The 17,545-nt window shown below is 36.4% G+C and overlaps 1 protein-coding gene across 6 annotated transcripts in view; it reads left to right on the top strand.

The window, feature by feature from the left end:
* The window catches only part of clec16a (C-type lectin domain containing 16A), a 57,415-nt gene that overhangs the window by 34,449 nt on the left and 5,421 nt on the right, over nt 1-17,545 (top strand). For all 6 annotated transcript variants that reach the window (XR_013196781.1, XM_077212542.1, XM_077212546.1 and 3 more), the window contains 6 exons: nt 456-584; nt 2,567-2,687; nt 7,731-7,882; nt 11,082-11,286; nt 12,535-12,672; nt 16,915-17,055. Coding sequence is in view for 5 of the 6 variants with exons in the window: in XM_077212542.1 (XP_077068657.1) it covers nt 456-584; nt 2,567-2,687; nt 7,731-7,882; nt 11,082-11,286; nt 12,535-12,672; nt 16,915-17,055 (886 nt within the window). In the remaining variant the exon portion in view is untranslated. The remainder of the gene's footprint in view (nt 1-455; nt 585-2,566; nt 2,688-7,730; nt 7,883-11,081; nt 11,287-12,534; nt 12,673-16,914; nt 17,056-17,545) is intronic.

Genomic DNA, 17,545 nt, shown 5'->3' with positions numbered 1-17,545 from the left:
TAATTTTCTTGCAGTTAAAATTATGTTGAGTGGATCTTTTACCATAAAAGCCCCATAAAAACATGCCATACAATTCCTCTATATTATGTATTGAGTCCATATGGACCATGAAATAGCATGGATTTAAGTCATATGGTCCACATTTATGATACTTGTATTTACATTTTATAGCTTGACAGCCCCAGTCATCATTCACTGTCATATTGAAAATAGTAGCCAGGATATTCTTTAAAAATGTGCCTTTTGTGTTTCATAAAAAAAAAGAAAAAAGATTTGCAATGGAAGTTGGTTTTAAATGTTGTGAAAAATAACATGTTCACACTGGACCAACAAACCCAACTCATCGGGGGGTTCGTCCAGTAAAACTCAAAAAACGCTTGAATTTGTTGTTTGTTTGTTGGTCTAGCACCCATTAAGTTGCTCGTGTTCTTTGTTTATGTGTCATCTGTATGTAGAATAAGCCCCTAAACGTGGAGTATCTTATGATGGATGCCTCCATTTTACTTCCTCCCACTGGCACCCCTCTTACCGGCATTGACTTTGTGAAGCGATTGCCCTGTGGAGATGTCGAGAGGACACGCAGGGTCAGTGATGAACATATATACTCATGCTGAAAGGTCTGAGATTAAATTAAATGGGTGGGTCTCGTGGCCTTTTGTCAAACATTTTGGCTTCATCTAGAAACTCCCTGAACCTTTTCTCACAATCAAAGAATGCATGTGTTTCTTGGCCAGTGTTTGCACTGTTTGTCTCCTGGGAAACATTCCAAAGCATTTTGGAAATGGATTTTATGTGTCTTAGAATTATAACAATACCAGGCTTTCTGCAGGATCGGTATTGACTTAATTTGATACCCATGCACAGTCTGAATGGCAAACAGCTGATTTTAAACGTTCATGTGTGTTTGGTGATGCAGCTGTGCACATGATTGGTCAAGTGCACTTCTTGGTTTAGCATGTACACAATTTAAGCCTAAAGAAAAATTGTTGAAATGGTTGAAAGTAACTGTAGAGCTGTTTCTCAGTAAAACTCCCTACAACTTTGAATAAGTACTATTAATATTATATGCATTAATCATTAAGTGAAGACTATAGCAGCAATTTAAGTATTGATATTTTACATTTGTATAAATTACATTGGATTTATACATTAAAAAAACTTTTGGAAAGCTGTTTACTTCAATGAAGAACATGTTTTACTGTTGTTTTTTCCCCCTTCATTTTTAACTTTCTACATAATGCAGTGTGTTCAATATTATATGAGTTTTGAAAGTGGGTTCACCAAGAGTTGTACTGAACTCTTACTGAAACTTTGATATCATGACAACTCTAGGTAATGTCACAGGAAAACAGCTGACATTTGGATATAGATGTGTTCTTTGTTTGAGATACATTGATGATATTTTAATATTTGAGATGCATATTATATTTACATAATATTTCAAAGTATATTTTAAAATAATTCTTGTTGCTCATGTAGGACATAAATTCCAGGAAGACTCAAATCATGATTTGAATTTTTCTACAAAAAATTAGAAACAACTACTGCATTTTAATCACGATTCAAACAATGATGCTAGACACATGTAGCATGAGCAGTTGATTTCATTTAAAAAACAGAATGATCTGATTTTAGCTTTGTAAAATCATGCTACATAAAACATTGCATTTTGAAATTAATGGAAATGCAAATTCACTCTTTGATAGTAAGTGGCACTTATGGTACACATAGCAGCACTGCACTATGTCAAAGTAGCAAACACTACTTTAACTAATTCCCCGTCATTGATGGAAATTTCCGTAATTTATGAGACAACACTTCCCAGCTATTGACGGAAATTTCCTCCTTTCAGTGTTTTCACTGTTATATAGTAGGGGGCGCTATTTTACATCTTCCGAAAGAGTATTGTATCTCTTGATCAAAACACAGGTGAAGAAGCAGAAACAAGTGATAGAATATGTAAGCAGATGCATATGTAAAGTAACGCGATCATCTCAACATTAAACAGCATATAAATCAAAACTGCCAAATGTTACATCGTGAAATGTCGACCAAGGGCGAGGTACAGGACTGTTAAGCTTTGGGGGTGTTGATGAACTTGATCTACTCTACTGAATCTTGACCATCATTCTGAATCCGATCCAGACCTAGTCTTTGACAAAAACACGATTTTCTCAGCTTTTTGCACAAAATTTGCCTTTTTACGAGAATAATCAAAAACCCTGGTGGTGGCTGGAAACATTTTTTTTTTTAAAAGCTTCACGAACAGTGAGCTTGCTGTGACTGATATAGAATTTTCTCTCCTCGTTGATTCAGTCTTCAGCGTGTCCCATCTCTGGCCTGTGTTAATGTCCTGTTTACAGAAATATTTCCGCACAAATAACATTTTGGGAAATGATTGCAACATTGTTCATTCAAGTCCAGAATAGAGATTGTCCCCAAAAAAAAACAAAAAAAACACGGTTGCGATCGTGTGTTTGGAGCATCTCTAAAACCATTGTTTTTGCTTGTTTTATGATTGATTAATTGCTGTAGCATCTTTAATTGTTTTTGTGTGTCCCTGCAGGCTATCCGTGTGTTCTTCATGCTGCGCTCCCTGTCCCTACAGCTGCAGGGTGAATCAGAAACTCAACTTCCTCTCACCCGACCGGAGGATCTCATCAAGACTGACGATGTGCTTGACCTCAGTAAGAATCACAGAAACCTGATGCAACACTCTACAAATGAGTTTGTCTTGCAAATCGATTTTCAAATGAGTCGGTCTTGCGAATCGTTTTTCCGTTGTCAGAGCTCAACTGGAAGGATTTTTCTTCTAGTAATTCAGATTTTTATTGGCCCTGCCAAAAAATGTTTTTACTTGCCAAACAGCAAAACAATTATTTTCTTTCATAGCATTTATGCAATATCATAATCTGCTTTATTTATAACTGAAATCTAATGAATCCTACCTCACTTATAACATCCTGTCTTAGCTTTAAAAGCCTCACCACCAATTTTCCTGTGAATCTTTGCGATAGCTTGATAACTAACTTCCACAGCTGAGTGATTCACATAAACTGAATTTTGTGAACTCATTTTTCGGTGGTATCAGATAAGGTGCAGTTAGGCAAAGATAAAATGGCAGCCCTTTGCTTGATTCTTTTAATAGAAAAAGAACATGATGCCGATATATTTCTTGTGAACTGTGACCATCTTCTTGGTTTTGAGTTCCATGTTATGACCTTCCAAGTTGTATCTCACACTCAGTCACAAAGTGTTTACCACACATGATGAAATCACACTCGTCGCCTATGCACCTCTTTCATGCAATGCAATCTGTGGGTTTGTACTGTTAACCGATTCTCATTTCACCCCTGATGTGTTGCATGGAAGCCCCTTGTCTCAGCTTCTCTAGCTCAGTTCTTTTGTCCAGGTGTCCTGGTTAACTCAGACCCTCACACTTTGACAGGTAAGAGGGGGTGTGTGAAAGCTAACTGACTCAGACCTTCCACTGTTACAGAGGCCTTTGCTAGAGCTGGTGCAGCCGTTGTGGGCAGCAGCCTTGAGCTCTTCCAGTATATCTCATGTCTAACAGTAAGGCTGCTTGAGAAGCACCTACAGGCTGGGTCAGAGAGTGGGCAGAATGGGCCTTGGAAGTGTGAGCAGGTGGGAGGAAGCTCAGATTTGGCTGCCAAATCAACCCACTACTGCTTCCTGTCTCACAGCCGTTTGCGCATAAAAGGGTTAATGCACAAGCCGTGACATCTGGATGACTGTTTGATGACTGTAGTTGTAGGTTTGAACCGGTTGATTCACTAGAATTCACAAATGTGTTAGAGCAATATTCATTTCAAAGAGAATGTTGGTCAAAGAAGGTCAAAGAGATGATGATTTAACTAAGTCTGTTAGTCTGGCATTGAACTTGGTTATTTAAAGTACAATGTGGTCCAAATGTTATGAGATTACATTGAAAATCGGGGATTCAAAATCTAAAATTGAAACGTGCAATGAATAAAATATCTTGTTTTGAAAATGTCAAAATCCTAAAAATTAATAACTTTGATTCAGATAAAATTAAATCGTTCAGATGAATTTGTGAACCATTTCTTTGTTTTTTGTACATTTCAAAATTATTTGAATCTAATGAATCATTCATATGAATTTGTGAACCATTTCTGTGTTTTGAAATATTCTTAATGCTCAAAATGAATCATTTGAATCAGTTCAATTCATGATTCAGTGAATCATTCAGAAAAATTGGTAAACTATTTCTTCTGTTCAAAATCCTAAAAACCTTAAAAAAGAAATATTTAAGATTTTGCACTCTCATTCGTAGGTCACTAATCATCAAATTTGTGACAATAAATTTGGATCATTCTCAAATCCTGCTGGATAACATCGTTAGAATTCATGGAGCATTTTCTCTAGCGGTTTCAAACTTTTGGACCCCCACTGTATGTCTATAAAGCATTTTAGCACATAAAATCATCTCTAATTTTCCTATCTGGAAAATCTCTTGTACAGCCCCTACTTAACAGTAACTGCTGTTTACAGCTGGCATGTCTTGCATCCTCATGACTTGTGATAACATTGGCCTTTTGATGTCCTTTTTAATGTGAATCCTGGAATAGCTCATCAGTGAGTGGATGAGACGGTCAGACAGATAGACGCATAGATCAGAGACAGTCAGCAAATAGGCAGACAGATCGACCTGAGAAAGTGACATGCCACTGTTCTGTGTTATTTTTAGATGTGCAGGAAATGATGCATACATGCAACACTGTAGAAGCATCACAGTGCATTGTGTGAACTTGCATGAATCCTTGCTGAATATTTTCCGCTCTTTGCTGTCAGTTTTTTTTAAACACATTAACTGAAAGACCTACAACCACATGTTCTTGTGTATTTTTTGCATGCATACACATAATGATTAATACACATGACATGTGAACACTTTCTGAAGAAGTTCTCAGAAAAAATGTCACACCTTGAATACTTGGTCACATGGTACATTTGCATGTAACACCCCACCCCCACTTTGTTTGAGAGCAGATATCTTTTCTATTAATGGGATTTTGATCAAATGCAAATGCACATTACATTTTATCTTGAAATTAAACAGGATGTATCTGTCCTGAGTCTATTGATGATTCACTTGGTGGTCTGGATGGTCTGATTTGGTTACTCGTATACAGGGTTAGAGTGAGTTTGTTCTGCAGTAAATACAATTATCATGTGCTGAAGATTTTTTTCAAATTTTCTAGATTATTTGGGGCCATTCACACGGAACACGGTTTTTCATTCCACTGCACTACTTTTCCATTGTTTTTCAGTGTAAAAACGCACACTAGATGGACGTGTTTGACTGTTGTGCTTGCGTCTCGCGTATTGTGCTGCATCGTGTGCAGGACACAGCATTCTCAAAAAACAGTGCTCAAGTTAAAAATTCAACTTTTAAAATACACATCTCGAGACCTTGTATATTTCCCAAATTCCACAGCCCGCGTCTCATGTTTTTCAAAAGCAAAAATGTATTCTGTGTGAATGTCCCCTTAATATTTGACTTTTACATCATGATTCATGGAATACCTAGAAATATCAGGTAATGTTAATATGGTAGGCAAAGATATCATAAAGTGGACATACCGTACATTTTTAGTTATAATTTGGCCTGAAAAAACATTTTTTTTAAGATATACACTGTAGATTTAACATTGATAATAATAATATTCTTTCTTGAGGAGCAAATCACCATATTAGAAAGATTTCTGGAGGATCATGTGACACTGAAGACTGGAATATTTTAAATTGTAAATTAGTTATTTTAAATTGTAATAACAATTCACAATATTACTGTCTTTTGTATTTTTATTCAAAAAATTGGTGAGCCTGAGAGATTTCTTTTAAAAACTCTTTTCTTTTTTTAAATGTACCGATCCAAAACTTTTGAACGGCAGTGTGTGTGTATATATATATATATATATATATATATATATATATATATATATATATATATATATATATATATATAGCACTGGTGTGAATGTTTGGTTAGTTAGGAAATTTTATAATATTATTCTCAAATAATCTGTAAAATTAAATTGATCTAAATGATTCATTAGATTTGTTGATTCAAAATGATTTTTACAATAGTAATCACAATTATCAACATTAAAAAAATCTTTGAAAACATCTTAAAAGTATCAGAAGAGTCAATAAATGTACAGAATGTAGAAGATATCATGGTTATGTTTTGCTTTAACTTATTTTGTTGGCTATATTGCCTTGTGATATCAATTAGTGAGCGAATTCTTTTGATAAATGTCCTTTTAATGGTTTGGTCAAACTGGTTACCAAATGTTTCTGAATGATTCATTAGATTTGTTCTGAATCAATCAAAAGTTTTTGTTTTTTATGAAGTCACCCAGTTTACACATAATAAGCCTGTCATTTATAAGCACTGAAACTCATGCTCTCTGTTCTGTTTCCTATTTTAAAATACAATTTTATAATGAATCGGCCAACATTTTTGACTACCCATGAAGTGCATCCCTAGCTCCCTTAAGGATACAAGATTCCACAGAACTGGTGTGCATTATGGTATTTGTGGCTCTAAAAATGTGAGCTGTCTGGTTAACAAGTCAAACTGTAACTACATGGAAGTGGGCATTCCTTGGAATTACAGCAGATCATTTTCCCCAGAGGCAATATAAGTCTTTGTCATAAAAGTTGGCTATGTGTTAAAAGGAAGAGCGGTCCTTGCTCTTTCAGTTCTGAAGTAATTCCTCAACCCATCAGTGTGACTTCTAAGGAAGTGCAGAGCACAAAGAGAAACTGGTACCAAGTCATAGAACCTCAGTTGTGACGATGCTGTTTCAGTTATTAGTAGTTCAGTTGGTCTGAAACCAACATTCATGACCTACCTCCCTTATTTACCCCTCCCCTTCTTCCTTCACCTCCTTCTCCACCCACCCATGTAGCTGCGATATACTGTGTTGGTCATGACTCATTGGAGTGTTTTTGAAAACTCCCGCATGAGTGCAGTCTGATTTCATGCCAGGTCTCTTTAATATGATTAAAATCACTCAGCACTGACATTTTCTTAACACTTTGTGAAATAGGAAATGAATGGCTATATTAAAATGGGCAAGTCCTTATGTTTTAAGCAAAATAGATTAAATGGCTGAATTGAAATTTTAATGCTAAACTTCCTGAAGCATGTGATCAGAGGCTACTAATCGAATGTGGTATTGTGTGTGAGGCAGTTCTGGACTTCTTGTCATGTTTAGTGTCTGTGCTCATGTTGTGTTTGCCTGTGGCACACCCAGTTTGTCCCTGCGTTTCATTGATGTTATCCTTGTCACCTGTTGTCTTTTTAATTAGTCATTATGAGTTCATTGTTCCCAGCTCTTCTTTGTATTTAACCCCTCTGTTTCAGTCTGTTCCTTGTCTGTTGTTGTATTGTTATGTTTGATTGTTCTGTTCTTGTGTCTTGTTATACAGTTTATGAGTTTTAGAGTTTGTTTTAATAAAAGCTGCTGCAAGCATCCTTCCTTGCTTCAACCTGCTTGTATATTTGGCAAACTTTTTCATCTGAGTTTGTTTTAATAGCTTGAAATTATTGCACAGTGTGAACTTTGACCTTTATGACTTGTTTTACTGATTTATGAAAGTTTGTTCAAGGACCCTTGGAATTAACTGTCCATTATTTAAACGTAAACAAAAGTGTTTTTGTCCTTTTTCCCTTCTAGATAACAGCGATCTTATTGCTTGCATGGTAGTGAGTAAAGATGGGGTTCAAGCTCAGCGCTTCCTGGCTGTTGATGTGTACCAGATGAGTCTTGTGGAACCGGATTCAAAGCGTCTTGGCTGGGGTGTTGTCAAGTTTGCCGGCCTTCTGCAGGTCTGCTTCATTTCCACTCCTAGACTGCAAACATGACGCTCAAACAAAAAAAGTACACTTTTGCCACATTCTTGTCAAGACTGTGATTTTTATGCTCAGAAGGGAACTTCCCTGTCAGATTTTAAAGTTAATGCATGTACCAAAGGAAGGTATTTAAGGGCTTGTCTCAAACCAATTTAATTTCATAAATCAGGTTTTTGGCTGTTCAGAGTTGCAGAAATGCATTTATACTGCCCTGAACAAAGTGCCCCAATTTGAAAGCGAGATCAATTAAAATAATTAATTAGGTAATGCATGTTGCATCATAACCCTTTGGGGTTGTCCAGCCAACTTAATATTTATGACTAAAGCCTCAGAGGATTTGTAAACTACATTAAAATGTAATCAACACTTTATATTAAAGCTCCCGTCGGCAACAATTTTTTGATCATATTCAGTGAAATCGACACTATAATCCGACAGAACAACATAAATAAAGTGGTTTTAGAAAAAAACCCGAGCTTCTAACTCCACCTGGAGCGTGTTATTTGTTTTGGAAAAATCCACCCGTCCCGGATCATCGGGTCCAATCAGCGCAGGGGGGTGCACACGCCACCCCTCGCGAACGTTACAATCACATGCACACGCCTGAAGTTCGCGCAGTAATGAAGAGTGATGGCGGAAAAGATTCCAATTCCTTGGTTGACCTCAAGAGCTAGGAGGTCAAAAACAACACAGGAAAAGAGAACACCTGCTGAAAAGAAAGAAGTAAAGAAAGAAAGCGCGTAAATGAAAGGTGGAGAGATTTACGTGATTTAATTGGGTTCAAGCTGGATGCAGAGCTTGCAACATTTCTTCTCCACAGGTAATTGTGCTTTATCAACCAGTTACTTTATTTCTTAGTGTTATGTTAGTAATCTAAGTATGTTTGCCCAAATGTGTTGGTATGGATAGCTAACGTTAGCACTTGTTGGGCAGTTTCCTTTGTTTGCACTGAAATCCGTGTGAATGTAACGTTAGGTGGATAAACATGTCCAGATGAAGGGATAAAGTTCGGATTTTAGGAAGAATCAATGCTACTCTATCTTTCTTACGAGAGTAAGAACAGTAGTAAAGCTACTGTTATTGTATGTGCTATCTTACTAGCTCTGATATATAAGCAGTAGAAAAATGTACAATGACCATGTCTGCCACATACAGCAATAATAGCGTTTCAGACAGACGATGGTGTTTATTTACGTTTAATTGGTGGGTAATCCATTTCGTAACAATCTACTCCAAAATGACAAAACAACAATAACAAAATACTTCATGGTGTTGATGGATGCTGATGAGACGGGCGCGTTCACAGAAAATCTGGTGCACTGGCACTGACGAGCACGAAGCCACGAACTCGGTGGGAGGGTATTCGTTGATAGTGGGGGAGGGGCATGAGAGTTGTAAACATTCAAAATTTTGCCTAAGTCCACTCAATCTGCCAGACTTGACGACTGGAGCTTTAACTTTCAATAATATCATTATATATTATTTTATATGACAGATTACTAATTAAAATATATTCAAGTAGTTTTTTAACTAGTAAAAGAATGTCATGAACTTTGATTTTAATGATTTTATGAATTAAAGCTGCAATATGTAATTTTTTTCGTCACTAGGGGTCGCTAACCTTTTACAATAACAAAGGCGTAGGTTGATGATGCATAATTCCAGCGGAATTATGGAACTTGTCGTCAAGCTGATGGATCTAATAATGTTTATGGATGAGTGAATACATTTATGTTTTTTAACATCACTGTGGTATGAAGCAGGGCGCGATTGCTAATGAGAGACAGATATCAGCGCCACACGCGAGTCCCGCGGATATAAATGAATAAGGACATTTCATTCTACTGAACTAACCGAATGTGCTGTATTAATACTCACACAGGTCAGTTTATTAGACGAATGAAACCTGTGAGGTAACGCAGCGCTGTTTCACTTGGTCTACACTATCACACTAAACTGCATTTGAGTGGATTAAAAGTTACAATGTTATTCCATGTGTTAGTTTGTTGGGTGTATGAGACTAGCAGTAAGCTGGATCAACATTTGAATAACATATTGATCATATTCTAACATTTCATCATGTTGAGCTATATAACATTGATTAGTTTTATGTACATTTGCTCACCTGTCTAATAAAGTACATGCAAGAGCAGCGTCTCTGTCAAGTCGAAGTTTGTCGCGGACGTGGAGCTCTCTGCATCTCGAGAACGCCACGCTGATATTGATCCTCGTTTAAGTTCTCCTTTTGTCCCACAGTCTGCTTGCCATGATCCATAATGTTTGAACTAAACGACAACTGCGTGAGCTTGCCACTAGACGTAATGCTGTTGTCCACGTCTGTCGCCATGGTTACTATGGCAGTACAAGCGGAAAACAGGGATAACGTGGATATTACGTCATTGACAGGCGACAAGTGAACAGGGAGTCCGGGACAAGCCATTATTTAAAATTGGAATTTCTTTGAAATTAAACATTTTTGGGAACATTTGGGATATTGTAAGTACACAACTGCAGGAAATGTATCACACTGTACATGTGATCTCGGGATATTTTATTACAAAATTCTTACTTATTGTACCTTAAGTAATGATACTGACATTACTTAATTTTAATATGGGGACATGAGTGTTCATAAACAATTCCAAGCAACCCATTATGGATGAAATACCTTTAAACCAGCTGTTAAGCACCCTACCTTGCATTAATGTGATAATAGGCTGGGGTGAAATCAAATCAACTGTAATAATAAAATGAAATTTTAAAATGATCACATTATAATTTTCACTTTGTGTATCACATGATATTTTCAGTTAAAACTGATTAGTGCTGCATGTTTGAACAAAATTAATCATAATTAGGCATTTTACAAATCGTTCTTTTTAGCAAGGCTCAGTCTTAAGTGACACCATTCAGCTTTTTGTTAGCACAACAATTATGACATTATTTGCAGCTAAATAATTATTGTGAGATGTAAGGAGTGATAGCAAGACATACATATAGCCACACCCAAAGAAAAAAATAAAGCAAATGCAAATAAGTTAAATAAAATGAATGAACAAATAAAATGAAAACAATAAAATGAAAATTTTATACTTTAAAATACTTCTTGCTTTTTTAGTCTTAGGAACCTGCATAAATTGATGACTCAATTTTAATCATCTGCATATGTTCACAGGACATGCAGGTTTCAGGAGTAGAAGATGACAGCAGGGCTCTGAACATCATCATACACAAGCCCACGTCTAACCCTCACGCCAAGCCTGTCCCCATCCTGCAGGCTAACTTCATTTTTGCAGACCATATTCGCTGCATCATCGCCAAACAGCGACTAGCCAAGGGCCGTATCCAGGCCAGGCGCATGAAAATGCAGAGGATTGCAGGTCAGGCCTTGGCTGCTTTTTAGCTGTAAACTGCCTTGAAGACAAAGCCATAAACTATTTTTTTACAGCAGCTCATATCAGTTTATAAATTATACTTTCTCAGACCTCCTAGACTTTAGTTATACTTTAACATGCCTGAATAACATTTCAAATGAAAGGATGCCAGGTGCTTTACAGTTAATTGGAACAATTCCCAGAGACATGGAATTTCCCTTTATCGTGGTTTTTTCACATGTAATGCTTGTTTTAATTTCTAGCTGAAGAAAAATGTGTTAATCAAAAACCGCTTTTCCACTGTCTGGCTAGTGCGAGCCAGGGCTAACAACTGGCCAAGTGGGGCCAATAGTCTCGGACCTCGAGCAGCGAGGCCAAAATCAAGCTGCCTTTCCACTGTTGAACCAGTAGCACCACAGCACTGCCCTAAAACCCACACTTAACGCCTCCCTGGAGAAAACATCACACAACCCCAACATATCACCAGCAAGGGGAAAACTGAAAGAAAACTTGCTAGATCACAAAACAGAAGTGGACGTTAGGTCTTCACGTACAGACTTAAGACTACAGCATCGATGTCTGACCAATGATGAACGATAAAAATAAAAGTTACAATGACAGCAATTTATTCATTTATGTCAGTAGTGCATCTCAAATCAAACTGGTATTTATCATTATTTATCATTATTTAACATAAAAATAGAACACATACTTATTGCATCGTCTATTTGTGATCACAGGAAAGCACAAAACCACTCCGATATGGCTTTTAAATCCAAAGACTTATGATATTTTAACGAATATTTAGATTTTGATATGTTTGTCACATTTATTTACAAAGAATGAGCATTTCTATTAGATTTCTATTAGGATGTTTAAGTGCTGTCTTCCGTCTCACTATACTGATCCTTTTAGCCAGAGCAATAGAGGGAGTTTACCGGAGTAAATGTAATTTAACACGTATGAAGTCTGGTATCAACAAATGCACAGGGAAAAGACAAAAAAGATGAAATATGAAACCTAAGAAATACATGATTATAATCCTATTTGATTTGTTCTAAAATCATATATATGATATGATATGATATGACGTTCTTCAAACTTGGGCCCTGGTATTTTCATAAGTATAATGTAAGTTTATTATGACAATGATTGGCATAAGTAGCCTTTAGCATGACATAGAAAGACACTTCTTCTTTATTTTACTCATGTTCTCTTTGTTTCCCCTTCCTTCCATAAATATTCATCCTCCAGCTCTATTGGACCTTCCTGTTCAGCCTTCCACAGAGGTTCTGGGCTTTAGCCAACCATCTGTTACATCATCTCTGCCTTTCCGCTTTTATGACCAGTCCAGACGTGGCCCAGCCTTCGCCTCCGTAGATAAAGTTCCAGGTAAATATTTGAATGATTAAGAGGAATTCACAGAAGATTACAGGGATAGTTATATCAAAAAATGTCCTGGCTCTTCCAAGCTTTATGATGGCAGTGAATGGAGGTTGAGATTTTGATCCATGATAAAAGTAAATCCATACGGCTCTGGGGGGGATAATAAAGGCCTTCTGAAACGATGCTTTGTGTAAGAAAAATATCAATGTTTAAAACTTAATCAACTAAAATAACTAACTTCCGACAGACGGCCAATTTTATTCGTCTGAAAGAAGAAAGTCATAGATACCTAGGAAGGCTTGAGGTTGAGTGAATCATTGGGTAATTTTCATTTTTGTGTGAACTATCTTTTTAAGCGGCCAGCTGTTATCCACTAGTGCATATTTTCTGTGGAAAATAATTAATACTTTTATTAAGCAAGATTGCATGAAATCGATTAAAATAGTTTCGAAAGATAATAATTTAAAAGCCTTTACTATTTCAAATAAAATGTTCTTTTGAAGTTTATTTTAAGTAAAGAGTTCTTCTAACGTTTTCAACATTAATAATATTTAGAAATGTTTCTTGAGGACCAAATCAGATAATATTAGAATGATTTCTGAAGTATCATGTGACACTGAAGACTGGGGTACCATCACAGGCTCCATTACATATTTATACATCATTGTATGTATAAATTAAATGTAAGAGTTATTTTTCACTTATAGCTATGCCTTGGTGTATATTATTGCTGAAGTTAATTTAAAAAATATATATTTTATTGTAGGTTTTTGAGCAAGCTGCTGCATAACTTAAAGGTATAAAACAATGCGTTCAGTCATTTTTTATAACTGTAATCTTTCCACTCACATGGTGGTAGATGAGTTGTCTTAATGTGAAATTTATATTTTATAGGACAGTGCTCAGAACATCAGAGGTTCCTGTTTGTTATATTTAAGCTATATTTAATATGTTGTGAAACATTTACCTCCTTTGCATTTTTTGTTTCTAAAAGGGACATGTGGAGATTTGCACAGAAACGTGAATCATTTTCTGAAAAATTGCACATCCTAATTTTGTTTTCCCCAGAATTTCTCTAGTGCTTCTCCAAGTTACAGTTATGTTTTGTCTGAGGTTTCTAGGTATTGCTTCCTCTCTGCCAGCTGTTCTGTCAGTATGCAGCCCTTATTTAGACTTTTGGTTCCAGACCAGTGGGTAATGCCAAGTGATGGGTGTTAATATATATATATATATATATGTATATATAGAGTCATCAGTCAAATGCTGGTGAAAATCCACTGTGGCGGGTAACGCATATCAACACATTAGCCAATTCAGTGGGTTATGATTCATAATTTATGTTCTATCACTTGTGCTATCAGACCCCTTCTCCTAAAAGGTGCCTTCAACATTAGAAAAGCTACACGTAAACTGAGATGCACACTGAGAGAAAGTTCAAAATTCGAACACGTTGTTTTCTATGACCGTGTTTTCTACGTGCCGTATACAACTACGACTTACTCATATTTGTCCTAAATCATTGTATTTTAATGGAAAACTATTGTATGTATGGTACTGACTTAACCCTAGAATATTATGTATTGTGCACTTTTCAGTAACAGGTTTGTTTTGGTGGCTTGAATAAATATGCTTCATATACAGGACATTTTACATTTTCAGAAGATAATTTTCTTTCCGCTGTTTTTTTTTTTTTCAAATACCTTAATCCAATCTCATTGACACCACTTTGTTCATTCTTGAAGTGAACTTTTGCCTGTATTGTGATCTACTGTTTTGGACTGCCTCCTTGAACTTGAACGCAAGAACAGAATGAAGCCTGCATGCTGCGGTTAACGCTCCACCAGAGCCTTTAGAGACAATTAACCCATTCTCATAAATGATGCATGTCCAAAAAGCACCCTGTCTTTATTGCTATGTGCAGGTAAACTCCGAAGTTATAAGAAGTCACAGAGAATTTCATTTTTATTTCCATTTTATTTTGTTTGAATGGTATCTGCAAAAGAAATATTGACTGTCGTAAAGCTAAAAACAATACAATGATTCAGAATCTGATTTAATAATAAATATAGTTAAATCTAAGCAGTGACTTTGTTAATCTGGATTATTTCTGATATTTATGTTTTAGCTAGTAGAAGTTCTGAATGGCTTGTAACTTCAAAATTTAGTAGCCAAATTGGCTGATGAGTGACAAAGTTAATTTCAAATCCTGTATAAATTGGTTGGACAATGAAACTGAAACACTGGCAATAAGTGTTTGAGGTTTCACACCTATATACGTGCGGCCTGTTGGCTAATCTTCAGTGATTTTACATTCCATCAGTAAGATCAGAGTGTGAAGGTTGAATTAGGGTAATATTGGCATACCACCACAAAGGATCCGAAACACATCCAACAGGAGTAACTGTCGAATCAATAGGAAGCTGTCTGAAGGGGATGTCCAGGTATTAACCCGGATTATATACAAAAAGCATAAAAACACAGCTGCCCAACTGACTGCAGAATTAAGGGGCTGTTTACACAACACGTTTTTTTTTTTTAACTAAAAACTTAACTTACGTTTTGGCCATTCATTTACACGACAACGGCGTTTTGGGTGCCTGGAACTTTCGAAAACTGTCTCAGTGTAAACAACAAAAACGCCAATCTCTGAAACTGATGTTGTCATGCACATGCGTATTACGTGTTCAATTTATAGTGTTTCATAGCCATCTAATGGCCTTGCAGCAGAATACATAGTTTTTAGTCATTTTCGCGGATCCGTGTGAAAGGCAAGGCAAGGCAAGGCAAGTTTATTTATATAGCACATTTCATACACAATGGTAATTCAAAGTGCTTTACATAGAAGAAATTAAAATAATCAAAAGAAATCAGAATAATTAAAACAGTTTAGAATAAAAGATAAAATACAGAAATCAGAATAATTAAAACATAAAATAAAATACAGTGCAAACAGTCGGACGAACAGTGGCACAGTGCTCATTCAGTAAATGCACAGTTAAACAGATGTGTTTTGAGTCTGGATTTGAATGTGACTACTGTAGGAGCACATCTGATCTCTTCTGGAAGCTGGTTCCAGCTGCGGCTGGCATAGTAGCTAAAAGCAGACTCACCATGCTTAGAGTGAACCCTTGGTATTTCTAGCCGATGTGATCCTAATGATCTGAGTGATCTGTTGGGTTTATATTCAGTGAGCATATCTGCAATGTATTGAGGTCCTAGGCCATTGAATGATTTATATACCAGTAATAATACTTTAAAATCAATCCTAAATGTAACTGGCAGCCAGTGTAAAGACCTGAGGACTGGTGTGATGTGTTCATATTTTCTGGTTCTGCTCAGAATCCTAGCAGCAGCGTTCTGTATGAGCTGCAACTGTCTTATGGTCTTTTTGGGAAGGCCAGTGAGAAGTCCATTACAATAATCCACCCTACTGGTGATGAAAGCATGCACAAGTTTTTCTAAGTCTTGACTGGAAACAAAGCATCTAATTCTTGCAATATTTTTCAGGTGATAATATGCTGATTTAGTTATTGCGTTTCCTCCACCAGCATCACATAGCGACCTGGCCACTGTTCTGCAAGAGGAATCCCTCAAAATTCCTCCGACCATGTGCAGCACTTGCATCTCTCATTCCCAAGACGAATTGATGCTGAATTCTCCCCCTTCAAAAGCCCCTTCGCTACAAAGAGCAAATCTCTCAATATTTACAAAATGTACCGATACTTTCAGATTTGAGTAGGATTGTGATTCTCTTAATTTCACAAAAGTTAGTTCTCTGTTTAGGGAAACAGATGACTAATAGCTGTCTCTCAGTCCCTGTTGATGATGTGTTGTTGGTTCAGGTAAAAGAGATTGTGGTTCCCAGAAGTCTTGGTGTGATGCCAAGTGTTTTAAAAAGCCTGACCTGTTCATTGTCTGCCACTGGATCACTTTAAGGTTGTGCTCATTTGTACCAAAATTTAGGAATCTGATTTGTTTCAGTTATTAGCAAGAAAGGTTGTGTATTTGTTTGTGTATATAAAGCTTCCTTATTTTCATCTTTTTTAAATTTACTTTGGAAACAAAATATTTTGACAAGATAGGGGGATGACCAGGCTCAAACCCGCACCTGTTCTATCAACTAAGCCACAGTTCCTGCTGGTTTTTATCAGTAAAAAAAGTTTAAAATTGAAAGTATTGCAGGACATTCACTGATTTGTCTGTCCGTGTTTTAGCTATCTATATGTGACCATGTGTTTTGTTTTCCAGGTTTTGCAGTTGCTCACGTTGCCCAGCACAACTCCACATCAACTTCCTTCACCTCACCACCTTCTAGTGGCCCCACCGGCACATGTGACTTTGTCACATCCAGCAGCCCATCCACACACACCGCAACACCGAGTCAAACAGGTAAAACACACAATTACATACATGCCACTCCCTTCGCTACTTTTGCTCAACCACCCCATTTTACTATCAACTGCTTTTACTGAAAAACCAAAACACTTCACACACAAATGCTACGACACACCCTCATCTGAATCTAAGCACCTCCACATGAGTATCAGGTTAGCAAAGAAGCAGATTGCATAATCATTTTTGTTTTCTCACATGGTAGATCAGACTTAATAGACTTTAAAAAAATTAAAAAATTGCCAGACAATTCATTTTATTTCTTTTCTTTTTTAAATGGAATTTTTCTTTTTTTCTTTTTTTAAATAATAGTTTTAATGGAATTTCGGCCATTAAAACTATTATTTATTTTCCTTTGTATATTTTCAGCAAACAGTGCTGGTCATTTGTGTCTCGCATCATCATATGTCTTTCTGTCAGTCAGTCGCCACATAAAGAGTGATTTTGATTTTGTTCTGCGAGTTTAACACTAGGTATGCATTTCCAC

The sequence above is a fragment of the Siphateles boraxobius genome, unplaced genomic scaffold (assembly GCF_051911475.1).
Source record: "Siphateles boraxobius isolate OS27281-9 unplaced genomic scaffold, OSU_SipBor_1 66, whole genome shotgun sequence".
In the NCBI taxonomy this organism is placed as follows: domain Eukaryota; kingdom Metazoa; phylum Chordata; class Actinopteri; order Cypriniformes; family Leuciscidae; genus Siphateles; species Siphateles boraxobius.
Note: the sequence above shows the minus strand (reverse complement) of the source record. Positions and strands in the feature narration are given on the sequence as shown.